Source organism: Tyto alba, unplaced genomic scaffold (genome assembly GCF_018691265.1).
Source record: "Tyto alba isolate M040663 unplaced genomic scaffold, T.alba_DEE_v4.0 Super-Scaffold_20000042, whole genome shotgun sequence".
In the NCBI taxonomy this organism is placed as follows: Eukaryota; Metazoa; Chordata; class Aves; order Strigiformes; family Tytonidae; genus Tyto; species Tyto alba.
The window spans coordinates 14,445,200-14,458,678 of NW_024881293.1; the positions used below are offsets into that span (position 1 = coordinate 14,445,200).

General features: G+C 39.5%; 1 protein-coding gene across 9 annotated transcripts in view; it reads right to left on the reverse strand.

Annotated features, from left to right (window-relative positions):
• DOT1L (DOT1 like histone lysine methyltransferase) overlaps positions 1-13,479 on the reverse strand; it is a 77,974-nt gene that overhangs the window by 23,136 nt on the left and 41,359 nt on the right. For all 9 annotated transcript variants that reach the window (XR_006165491.1, XR_006165490.1, XR_004408526.2 and 6 more), the window contains exons 9-16: positions 12,588-12,667; positions 11,212-11,280; positions 8,156-8,262; positions 7,100-7,141; positions 5,554-5,637; positions 4,619-4,853; positions 4,303-4,416; positions 2,752-2,843 (exon numbers count right to left, since the gene is read on the reverse strand). Coding sequence is in view for 5 of the 9 variants with exons in the window: in XM_042794338.1 (XP_042650272.1) it covers positions 2,752-2,843; positions 4,303-4,416; positions 4,619-4,853; positions 5,554-5,637; positions 7,100-7,141; positions 8,156-8,262; positions 11,212-11,280; positions 12,588-12,667 (823 nt within the window). In the remaining 4 variants the exon portion in view is untranslated. The remainder of the gene's footprint in view (positions 1-2,751; positions 2,844-4,302; positions 4,417-4,618; positions 4,854-5,553; positions 5,638-7,099; positions 7,142-8,155; positions 8,263-11,211; positions 11,281-12,587; positions 12,668-13,479) is intronic.

The window sequence follows — 13,479 nt, forward strand, 5'->3', positions numbered from 1 at the left end:
GTATAGCAAGTTGGAAGTGAATCTGAGCTCAGAGGGGAGATGTATGAACTAACATAGTTCTGTCTCAGACTTCTGTGAGCCTGTATTTGTTAGTGTTCAACATTTGGTGACGTTAAGTAAGCTGAAAAGGCCTTTTAAATAGTTTTTTCTGTTATATGGTAAAATATGATCAGGATAGTCTTAAAAATTAATTTTTATCCTCCTAGTGCATTGTAAAGAAGTAGTAACAATCACATCCTACAGAGCAGAAATGGAACTGGAAAAGATTATCTGTATGAAATCTGTTACTAAACTGGGAATAGAATCTAAGTCTCCAGATTCTCAATTCAGAATTTTCCTATACAACACTCATGAAAGACATGCAGTAAATGAGAATACACTGTGGGGGAGGTAGGAAGAAAATCATAAATAAGACAAACCACTTGTACTTCTAATGCCAAAATTACTTCAGCGGGCCACCCGACCCTTCCACTCACAGAACATTTCCTGCCCATAACATTCCTTAACTAGATACTTGCTTACTCATTTCACGGTCGTGCACTACGTGAGCAGAAAAGGGCAAGGATAGGACTGGCTGAAGCATGTCATTTATTCAGATTCCAATTGAAAAATGAGTGCAGCAAGAAGAGTAAGCTCTGGAGATTACATTTTTCTCCAACTTCTGCTGCTGAGGCCAAACAGGAATTGTGCAGAAACTGAGCCATCACTCCAGAAAAAGTGGAGGACAAGGGTAAAAAGCACCTTGATCTTCCAAGCAAGGAAGCAGCAGTGCTGGCAAGTTCCACATGTGTGAGAAAACACAGAACCTGGCGTACAGCTCTTGTTGCCTCTCATGCCAACGACTTGGGAAAACAGTTGAGTTACTGCAATGCTGAATGGGCTGCCATGGGTGATGCTGAAAAAAATCATTTATGCTTCCAACATCAGTCATTTCATTCAGCCTTTACAAGCAGTGGAGGAGCTGACAGCACCATCTAAGGGTAATCTGGTGAACTAGCAGCTCACAGCATCTTGTTTATTTTAAAATCCTATTACAGAAACAATTTTCTTGTACTTGAAATATCTTCATGTAAGAGGGAGTTATTACAAAGACTACACAACAGCACCTCATGAAGCAAAGTTCTGCTTCTGCCTTTGTGAAGTTTAACTTGCCATGCTCTCCGTGTAACACCCCATTAAAAAATATTTTCATATTGAATTCCTCATTTTAATGTCTTGAAGTATGAAACAGCTGTCAGACACCAACATGAAGTGATTACTTTTCCACGCTCCCAATTTATACTTTCAGTGTACTCCACAATACTGGCACGCTATCATTTCTCATGCTATTTTCTGTGCAAGGAGATAAATTAACTTTATGCTGACTTTCTTGACAAGTACAGAACAAGCAGAAAAATACACTTGCTTAAGGAAAAAGTTGAAAATTCAAAGTGCTGTTTGGCTGTGAAAACAAATGGAAACAACCATAGAAAAAAGGTTGACACAAACACCACATCAGCATCAACCAATCCTCAATAACAAACAGGGTGGCACAAGTTAGCCCCTCTCATCTGGAAAAAGAGTTCCCATGATGGAAAATCCCATAAAACAATGCTATGGCTTTCTGCTGACACTTTCACGAAGGCCACAGAGCAAAGGAAACATTTCATGGGGGCTACCAAAAGCAAGAATTAGAAGTTAAAGTTTACTGTTGAGGTCTATGGGGAAAGATTCCTCCACAGAAGTAGCAGGCACAGTCTCTCTCATCAAGGCTAATTTATAAAGCAATTAAATTATTAATAATTGAGGTAAAGTAATACAAGCAGAAAAGGTGTTTAGATGGTAAATCTCCTCCCTCTGCTGGGGAGATGGCTCCATAGCAGAGAAAAATGCCAAACTACACAACTGCAGAATTTTCTTTGCCTTTCCACGTATTTCAACCCACAACTTGGTAAATTTACACTTTTCCCACCAGTGCAATCTTAACAGATTAAGATTATCAATACTAAGGATGCCTGATTAAGTCTCTTAAGTTAGTGAAGACAGTTTAATGAGCTATCCTGATGCTACAGTGCTCAACTCATTTAGGCTTTCCTACAGTGGGAAAATGATAGATGTCAAGAACAAGAAAATTCAGATCCAATAAATTATTACCTATACATTTTTCAAGATAGTCTTCATCCAAATTTACTACAACCTTTATCTAGACTAAGCACAATTTAATTATCTAAGAGCAGTATGAGTAGCAGCTTGCAGGATGCTTCCATGCAGGGAAGCCCCTCTAAGTGGTGAGCAGGAATGTATTCAGGCATTGCATACTGCTCGAGAGGTTGAGCACCACCCCTTGCTCCTGTGACCCATGAGATATTTCAAGAAGAAATTAAACTGCCAGTTCCAAATGGATAAAAGGACAGGGTTCAAGACACCAGCTGCCCACGAAGGAATACACGGCTTTATGCCAAAATATAGGAAAACACAGAAATACTGAAGTAAGTCTTATTAGGTGGAGGGGCGGCAGAGGGAAGAGGGGAGGTGTATCTCTCCCAGTTTACAGATGGGAAATTTAAGCACACAAAGACTGACTGACTTAGCAATAAAATCCCCAGGTACAGCCATTCAGCCTGAGCAGTACTCTGGCAGAGGCTTTAATTGGCCTGGTGTAGCACTGGTGTTAAGTGTACACAACATCAATCTCCAGCATTTCCCCCACACACAACTAAAGTATCTGGTAGTGTGGTAATTTTGTTTAGAAGTATTAAAAATGAGACCCACCTTCTCCTGCTCCAGTAACTGTTGCAGACTTGCTTTATATTGAGGAGTTTTCATGTACGCCATGAACTGCATGTACTGGATCTTAAAAGAGTCTGCAAAATAAATAAGGAGATGAAACATTTCAAGTGAGAGTAAGTGCAATCCTCCTATTTGCTCCCTTGACACCTCTCCCCTCTTTGCTCCCTCCTGCTTTTTATTTAGACTGTAAATCAGATCAAGCCATTAAAGGTCAATTTAGAGCAGCTGAAAATCCATCTTCTGATGCAAGCTAAACTCTTGGATCCATTAGCTACTTCTAATAGGTACCCCGGCGGAAGTCATAACAATGCATTCAAAAATGCAGAGGAAGGTGATGGGTGCTAATGGTGTGGTTTTGCATGATGAAAGAGGAGTTAAACATCTTCTAATGCACTGTAAGTAGAAATGATAGGAGATTAGCTGTAACAGTCAAAACCAGCCCTGAGCTCAGAGTACTCATTCTTCCAGCTCACAAGACAGGGCTTGCTGTACTCCTCCTACCTCCATACAGAGGGATGACAAGCTCTACACCCACATTTACTCTACCCTCCCAGGAGCAGTTAATTTATTGTCCTTCCATCTCCAGTCTTTCAATCATGCAATGAACCTTCCTTCTCCCCAGCCCTCACCACTGGGGCCCTTTTGTCATAAAGCCAACCACATGATTAAGTCCAGTCTGCTGCAACCACAGGCAGCCAAGACACGTAATAGATGGTATAGACCCTTCTGCATCAAGGTTTACTCCAGACAAGTGTTATTCTCTCCACTCTTTCCCTCTCCTGACATGAAACATCCCTCTAAATCAGTCTTCTCTCTCTCTACAGAAAGAAATCAGTCATAGCCGTAAGACACCACAGCAAGAGAGCGGGAGTAAAGGACACCACAAATGCCCTTGGTCTCTACACAGACAAGAACTTTGTATCATATTCCCAGATGATCCTAGACTGGCTCACGGCCAATGTAAAGGCCAGAAACAGTTGCAGGGGGGGTGAGGAACCAGAAGACCCAAAAAAACACCCTCCAAGTTTTTCCTTGAAACACCTCTTGCACACGGAGCGTATTTTCCAACCACACCACCTTCGTGACCTCAAAAATTCAGACAGCATCTCATTTGCTTTGCTCTAAATTTGGCAGAGAAACTAGGGTGGTGTTCCCCAAAACTGTATTATTTAAAAATAAGAGAATGGTTTCATTTAAAATGAAGTTATTTCTGACTAGAATTTCCATTTCAAGTTATTTTGGATTCCTGCTAAGCCCAAGTTTATTTCCTTTTGTGCCAAATGAGAGCTGAAACAATGTCAAAAAACGAATGCAGACCAAGACACCAACTTCAGCAGCAAGCAGAAGAGACCTCATGGCGATGCCAACAGAAGTGGAGCAGGTGGGGGAAGATGGCAAAGCAGCTATACCCCTCTCCCGTTCAACATATAGCTCTCCACAGTGGTTATCAGTAGCCCTTTGATTTACCATTCTTTCAGACACCTCAGAGTAGAGGTTCCCATGACAAACACAGTGACAACATTACAGTCTTACCTAGCAGCTTCTGTAGTGCAGGTGGGGTAGGTGTCACCAGTAGCTGGTTAGATGAATGCCGTTGCACTTTAGGAGGTAGTTGGTAATATGGACTATGAGGTGACTTGTATGCATCTAAAGAGAGAAACAAAGATAACCTTTCAGATTAGGAAAGTCAGTGTTTCTTGCAAGTACAGCAGCTTTACCATTGGAAAGCAGGTCACATACAATGTGAGACCCAGTCAGTAACTTAGCATGCATTCAGAGCCTCGGATGAGGCTTATCCAGGCTCGTTGTAGCAGGGGGAGGCTTCTTCCACTGCCAGCCTTGGACTCACCCTGAGGAGAGGATGAAGATGTCTGTGAAACAGTTTGAGCATGCAGAAGTTCTAGTGCAGTTTGGTTCTTCTTGGTCTTGCGCTCTGTGTTTGCAGTGTTCATTTTCTTGGGACGTCCTCGTTTCCTGCCTGCCATTTTCCTTCCTTTTTTACTTAGCTTTTTCTTACGTGCTTTGGAGGGAGATGTTTTTTTAACAGAATTCGCCGCAGCCTTTTCTTCTTCAGCACCAGAATCCTAAGAGATTTTAAAAGCCAAAAGCTCTTTAGTCATTTCTACCTACATTCCTTTTAAGCAAGCATTGACAACTTTGTTTAATAGTTTCATGAAAGAAAACTGAAGCAACTTGCCAGTGAAGTAGACTTGGCTTGGGATAAGAGCTGACCCCAACACCCAAGGAGTTGTGCTCCTTCTATTCTGGACTTATTACAGGAAAGGAAATCTGCAACTGCTGTCTAGGGAAAGCTGATTATTCACCTTGTATTGACTATATTCTTCAAGCAAATTTCATTAAAAAGTCAAAGTACATTAATTTTTGTGCATGAGCAGTCACTGCATTTCTAACAGTATTATGCAACAGAATGAGAAAGAAAATGAGTCTTTGCAAGAAAGACTCAGCACACTTTGAACTCCATTCAGTGAGTAATGACTCAGGGAAAGCTCTGCAAGCTGGTGCTAAAGGTAAGCAAGGGTGGACAACCAACTACTCTATTAATCTTGCAACATCTTTTTTCCAGAATTAGTGGTGCACTTCCAAAATGCACTTTTTATTAAGTCACTCCATCATATTTTTGCCCACAGCAACAGCTATTCCAGTTTACATGTTCAGAACAGTCAAGTCTTCTCACAGAATCGGGCTTTTCCTGACATGGATTATGAGTTCAGGCACAGCTATAAAGAAAACACATTTATCTCTATGAAAATGTAGCATGTTCACCTTGTTTTCTTGAACCTTCGTTGGAGTAGTTGTGTTGCTCTTATTTTCTCTTTGTTGACGACGTCTAGCTGCCTCTTGTTCCTCCTGGATAAATGTTTTAAAAGACTTAATAATTTGCTCATATATTTATCACTTTTTAATACAGACCACTGTGTTTCTTATTTTAGCATTCCACAAGAGCTAGGGCTAAGTGCTCTTATCTTACAATGCCTAATTAAAAAAATAAACAAACAAACAAAAAAAAAAAAAACAACACCCCCAAAAAACTTTTGTTACCAGCAAGTGAAAAAACTTACCCTGCCTCAGGCAACACTCAGTGGGAAAAGATAAGTGCAAGTCACCTTTTTGCACTGCATTACCTACAGTAATGGGTTTCAAACATGCAGCCACACAACAAAGAAGATTAAGCCCCAATCTCTTTCCTTATCTTGCCCATCCCAATCCCACCCCCCAGATCACACACTGGTGTTACAGGTTTTGGGGTTTTAAAAAAAAAAGTAAGTAGCTTTACCTATAGCCCCAACATTTCATGTGTTGCTACATCACTTAAAAAATCTTACATGACTCGAAATGGCAAAGCCATTAATCATCATCTAGTTATCTGTAGAGGAGACTGAAAAAACAAAAGCAGCAACTTTTTAACCTGACTTGCTACTAGGCACTAAGGACAGGAATTCCAAAGAGCTCACTCAAAGCCTTTCTTGTACCTTTCAGGTGAGGTTTAATTTGCACAAGAACCCTGATAATTCCAATACCTCTTCAATTTAAGCAAGTTATCAACTAGACCTTATAAACCACATATTTAAATAGCCTCACCAGTAAAAGCAAGGAAGTTCAAAAGCACATGGATGCTACTCTGTATTTTTTCTTTTGACTCTGAGAAGTCTTTTTGCCTGTAAATTTGAATTCAGCACTCTGCGATAACCCAATCTCAAAGCTACCATCAGTGTTTTCAACCCTTACTAAGCAAGTCAGTCTGAAGATGAACGTTCACCTGAAGTTTTAAATTAAGTGGCCTCACTTAATTCTCTTACTGGGAATACCAGCCCCACCGGTTATTTCAGAATAATACAGCCCAGCACAGTCTCAAAAATCCTCTGGCACTTTAATTCCACATGTAATAGCACAGACTGCAGCAACTGGCAATACATTTCGTGCCTCAAATAGCAAGTCCCAAAAGTAACATCTCAGAGCGCTCTTCAGCTTCATTTTCATGCAGCTGAACACTGGGACAGATTCAAACTATCATTTCCTTCTTTAACTTCAGTTCTCTAATGAACGAATAGCTCTTTATAGACCTCCAATGCAAGGGCAAACCACCTTGTGGCTGCCCCATTAATTCTCTATTACAAAGCTCTTGAACATGATTGTTTTAGTGCCTGATAGCATATGATGCTTCACTTCAATTAGCTCCATGCCCATGTTCCTTGCTTATCAAGAGAATTTGATTTTCTATCAATTCTGTACGTCTTTAACAAGTGACTGAATTCCTCATAGTGGCTGCTCCAGTATTCTGAGTTTTCTACAGAAAATGACTGAAACTTACCCTGAGTTTTGGATTTTTGAGACTAGAAAAATAGTTTTCAAGCTGAAAATAGAAAGACAAGATAGTCATTTTCAAAGTCATGCCAGATGAATACATAAAAACAAAATATTAGCTTAAGACAAATGCAGAACTGCAGAAATTCTGACTGGTTTTCTTCTGATAAGCTACATCAAGAAGCCATTTACATTCATTCTTTTTAGTGACACAGACATGCTGTGTAGCGGGATATAATCCAAGCCCCAACAAGGTTTTATCATCTTCACCATTGTCTATCCTGTTTCAAAGCTTTGTGTCATATATCTCTGCTCAGCAAAAGGTTATTTTCAGTGATGCTACTTCACCCTTGTACTACACTAAAATATTTATCTGTACTCTAGTATATTCTTTAACAAAAGCATTATTAGACTAAAACAGATTTAGAAAAATAGTCTTACTATCATATCTCAAAAAACTGTGGGAACAAACTATTTCTCCACAAAAGTTTGTATTTCTACAGAGCTGTTTCTGTGTTCTTAAAACTAGAAAAAAAAATATAGTGAACTCATCAGCGTTGTTATGGAGCTTTGGCTGGTTCTACAGCAACTGAAAGTTCAGCTAAAATTGAGATTTGCTGCTTGATTATGATAGAATTAAATGATCTGCACACCACAAAGCAAACTGAAGAATTAAAGACCCACAGTCTTCACTCAATGTGGAAGCTATAGCAGAAGACCACCATTTTGCATAGTTGCATGTTCTGGAACAGAAGAAGGAATTATACTTGTAAATCTGTGCACCTTCAACAAACTAACAGACTAGCATAGCACTGTCCATAATTACACTGTTTGTGTAAAATGCTGCGCGGAAGCCGCCAAAGGCTGAGCCATGCAGTGCGATTTGCACATTCAGCAAGCTTGAACAGGTAACCGAAGTGCACCCGTGCCAATGAGTGCTTCAGGTCTGTAAATACGCAAAGGAATATGAAAACAATTCCCAAGAACAAGGAACTAAAGTTGGCCTGTTGACTCCAGAGCAGGCAATGCAGCCAGAGATTTACTGGCCTGTATTTATACTTACTATGGTTCGGTCAATAGTATGCAGGTAGTAAGAAACTGGTTTCCCGGTCCACGACACAGACCCTTTCAGTGGTGATAGCTCCACAACTCTCATTATAGTGCCAATATCTAAAGCAAGAAAGTCGAGTTAGGGAACCAAAGCTCGCTCAGCACGCCACTCAGTTCTACTCTGCTGAAACTAGCCATGCAACAGGAAAAGCATATTCAAAACAAAAAGATAAATTTTGTATTTGGATAGCAATATCCAAGAAGAAAGCACTACAGTGAGTTTAAAAACCAACTTCTTATTCTCTTGCTACATTCACCCTACAGAAAACTTAAGAAATTTGGGAGATCTAACTTTCATTTCTTCAGAGATAGTCAGCCATTCTAGAGTAAAATTAAGTGCTAGTGTAATCTTTTAACAAATAGAACCTTCCTGTGTCTCAGAGACAACTTTTATGAGGAACCCAGCGACAACACAATTGCAGTAACAGGCAGGATTTAATTAGATAGGACCAATAACAGAACATCATTAGATTCAACCCATGTAAACTGTAACTGCACTATATTTGGACTGGGGACAAACATGTTTTATATTTGCTTTCTTGCCTATATTTGTTCTGTTCCCTAGAATTAATAGGTATAGGATGTGTCTAAGCATTTCCATAACCACTGAACATTGAGTGGCATGACTGCAGAAGAAATTATGGCAAACTCCTAATTAAAAAGAAAATTACCCAGAAGAGCCAAAAAGCAAGGTTTAGGACTCAGCAGCTTCAACCACTATTTTAACCACATTTTAATACTTGTTTTGGTTTGCCCCAACTCTTTCCACATTTCTGTTTCTTTTTCCAGCTGGAACTACTAAGGACAAAAATGGTATTGAGAAAAAAGGTTTTCTGATTCTTAAAATTTTGTATTTTCCACTATATTTTCATATATTATTTAACTGTTCATACTTCAGATCAAAACATTAGATAGATGGGCAAGCCACGTGAGTCATAGCATACTCAGGCAAAAAAAAAAAAAAAAAAAAAAACAGTGAATAAAAATATTATAAAAACCCTTGTAGGGCAGCAAGGTAAAGCTAGCACAGCAGAGTGAAATCACCTCCTCTGCACGTGAAAGGTATCTGCCACATTTAATGCCAGGAGCTCTGAGTGGACCACATTCCCCTGGAAGTGGCACTGGGAACAGGCCATTAAGACTGGAACAAGCCCCAGGCCTAGCACACCCCATGCATGTTCACTTGACATTGGTATTTCCCAAACACAGGAGGGTCACAGAATGGGATTAAGACCTAAAATTGATTCCCACAATTTTCCTTCACTGTTTGTAGCGTACAAAGGTAATTTATTTTCAGGACCTCTTATCTGAATCCCTGCAAGAGTTTCCTATTAGTGGAAGCTATTATCTATTGTTATGCTAAGTAAACTCATTCACTCAAATCCTAATTAGCTATCTCTCTATAATTTTGACATCAACATTCACATTAAGCATTAAATAACAGTTGATATATAAAACTTCAGCATTCTAGAAAACATTCCCAATGAATCCACACTGGGGTGAAAGCTAAAATAGGATAAAAATCTGGCTCAACTGATAGTCACAATCAGAGCTTTTATTATGTGAAAAAAGTAGTACACATTGGCTCCTTTGCCTCCCCACCACAGTTTTAGAAACTTCACTCTCCCAAACCTAGCAGAGAGAGAGAGATAATGAAATGGTCTGAAGACAGGAAAGAAAAGGCTTGAGAGGCCAAAAACCAATTTATTTATGTAGGCAGGCCTCCTAATTGAAACCTCAGAAGTGCTTTCTTATATTTCATCTAGTTCTAGTGTGCTGTAAAAGAGGCAGTAGGATTTATTTAGGTGCTCTTTGTCTTATTAGCAAACTGACAGACTGATCTCAGCTCTCTGGAGGTTTGAGGATTTCCAGGAGTACCATTCTGCCATTTTCTCCTTTTATTTTCAAGTACACGTCTACAAAGGATTGGCAAGCCAGGACTCAATGGTTAATAAGGTTCCAAACAATCAGATGCCACATAAAAGAGTATCAAACAGGAAGGAAAAGGGCAGTTTTGGGTGTCCAATGCACAGGATATTCACGACAATTCAAGCTTAGTAAAAATAACTCACAGTGGCACTATTTCAGTGAAATGCCTTAATGACAGTCTTCAAATTACTATTCTTGAAAAGCAGTTTACCATGAGTGTCAGAACAAAAACAGAAAATACAGCTTGAGATTTGTGGCTCAGTATGTTACTTGCCATGTTTGCACAAGAAAGGGAATAAGGCATTTTTTAAATTTAGGGAATGTTTTGCACTGGACACAGTAAATATGTGTAAAACCCAGCTTGGATTGCTCTTTTACTTGAAAAATTTCAACAATGAAAATTGAAAAAAGGTCAGAAGCAATACTAATACTCCATGTCCCTAGTTATCTCAAAACCTCATTAAACTGCAGTTCACATACTTGCAGAGAACACCATCGGCCAATATCATGTCTACTATGTTCAGAAGAGAAGCAAAGCACAAAACTTTGTTGGCAATAAAACAGACACAGCAACTAGGCATTTATGGGATGTCTGTTCGATGAATGAGTACAGAAGACAAGATGTTCAAAGTTGAACATTTCAGCTTCTAAACAAAGCATCGTTTACAAATCATGAGTGGTGGGATTTACCTGTCCAAATTTAGACAGCTATGGTATAAGGAACTTGCATGTAAGTTAGTCACTGCAGCTCTTTGGAGTTAAAGAAATGAATCACGCCCTTGACACACCTTATTTCTCTTCAGCTATAAAAGATGACCAGCCAGGGAAAAATTGACATTATAGACATCTAAACAGCATGATGAACACCATAAAAAGAGTGCCTGTTTGTTCCAGTGTTAGGTGGGGTTTTTTGTTTGTTTGATTTTAAATACATGACACTTTGGCATGTATGCTATAATAGTACAAAAGCATTTCTCTACTTACTTACTCAACTCTTTACAGAGCAACAGAAACTCACTACAGACATGTTCAAATAATGATACACCTTAATTGTAATGAAAAATGAAAAGGCAATCATACCACTCAAGTTTCGACTGTTAATTCTAAAATTTAGAGGTGCAAAAGGTTTTGAGGACACAATTCTCCCACCTGGAAAAAAAAAAAAAAAAAAGGCAAAGTAAGCTACCACTGTTTCTTCTAGAAATGACTACTTATTAAATATAACACTGTACAGAGCCCTAAGGGACAGCCCTAATAAAACTACCACTCGTATATCATTATCAAAAAAACAAAAAATAAAAGTTACTCTGACAGCATCCAAGAAAGTCAATATATTAGTCCTGCTAGGTAGCTATGAGGTGACAACCTCGAGGACCACTTTAAAATGACAGATCTTAAAACACTTCCAAAAAAAGAGCACATTAATTCTCAGTGGCAATCTATAGAAATTTCAATTAGGAACACTGCTCTCATTTCTAGTTAGTGTCTTTTATACACAAGCCCCCAAAGCCCTTTTATTTAAAAGAATGCTAATCTCCATTTCACAGCTATTTGTGGTCATTCGGCCCAAGGCACAGAGCCTGAGCACCTTCTGGGAAGAGAACTGTTTTTTCATTTTTGTAAAGATCGTTTGAACCTTCCCCAACCAGCCACTTTGCTCAAGCCACCACTAAACTAAAGGGTTTTTTTTAAAAAAAAAAAAGCTCAACCACTAAAATTAAAGATGACAGCTTAAATTCGGAGGGTTTACGGTTTGCAACAGAGCCCAAAAGTCACATTATTTACTTCTGCACAAAGACGTATTATGGGAAGCCACAGCTTCTTTGTTCACGCCACACATTTTTCTTTTCTGAAATCTTATTTTTGTAATTTTTACCATAACCAAATTAAATTGTTACTTATCCAAGTGGTTTAGAGGAAAGAAAAAAAAGGCACCTCGGGCAACATAAGGGCCACAGTGGGGCTACCGGGCATCCCCAGTCACTAGTGTCTGCAATGAGACTTCTCAAGAAGCACAAGACACCCAGTGACAGTGTCCCCATTTTAATACTTATTAGTCAACACCCAGTACTAAATGTGACAACATTAAATAGGAGAATCCAGTGACTGAATTCAGGATGCAATTACAGAAATGGGATATACAAAGCCATGCCTATGCAGTCAGGAAGCTTTGCAGTCTTGGCCACTGCATGTTTTGTCAGCTCCTGTAACAGGTCAGAAAGAACCAGCAGTTCCTCCCACCCCAACAGAGCTTCACAGAGAGTCTTCACATGCAGAGCTACCTCCAAATAATCTGGTAGGCCAGAGGAGATATCAAGATGGGAAGTGAAAAGCCCAAGGCACAGAACAAAACCCACCAACCTGGCTTCTGATGGCTGTAAGTAAGCCCTTACCACCACCAGCTCCCGCAGCAAGCAGGAAACCAATGGAAAAAAGTTTCAAGTTTGACTTGTTACCTTCCTTCATGTTCGCAAATCGCTCCTTCAGCTGGTGATCCACCTCAGGACCAAAGGCAAAGTTATTCACAAAAATAACACTGCAAGATAATGGTCTAGTTAATGAACAGGACAGGCAAATGGCACCCAAGTATACACACACAACTACCCCCCACAACCACAAGTCAGTCACAGACTTTACAGCCACTTAGTAAACTGCAAACGCTACTTGTCTCTGACTATAGAGCTACTTCCACCGAACAAAATGCTTTCTTCTCTCATAGTAACACAAAACAGTACTTTACCTTTAGCATTCAGAGACTCTGTGAGCCCACATATTTACATTTTTAAAATTTTCAAGGCATCCTGCTCTGATGGTTCCACTCGGCATACAGCTGAGTCTTGCACCATAAGTTTCAACATAAAAACAACGTGCAAAATGTTTTCACCCCTCTGCCATGATGAGATCAAACACCAACACAGCAACTACCAACACACAGTTGTTAATCCACACATGAAAAGCAATCTCCAACACAACAGACCCATTTCATCCCATGACTTCTTCACATGCATCTAAAATATTACAGCAAAATATATTTTCTCTTCTAGCTCTAAACTCCTCCATAACGCAAAAAGACAGTTCACACCTCCCAGCACATTTTCCCTGTCCTAAACCCAGCACTTCACCCTAACCCACAATGGAGGACTTGCATCTTTCTTTCTGGGTTAGGCAATCCAGTGGGGGGGGGTTGTTCCTAAAAAAACCCAGTCATATGGAAACAAAGAAACCCGCACATAGGTAGAAACACAGAAATGATAAAAATGTTTGGGAAAGAAACACAACACATCACAGATTGAAAAAGAAATACCCCTTTATTTTTTAAGAGCCTAGGCCTGGTCTAATTGTTCCTGG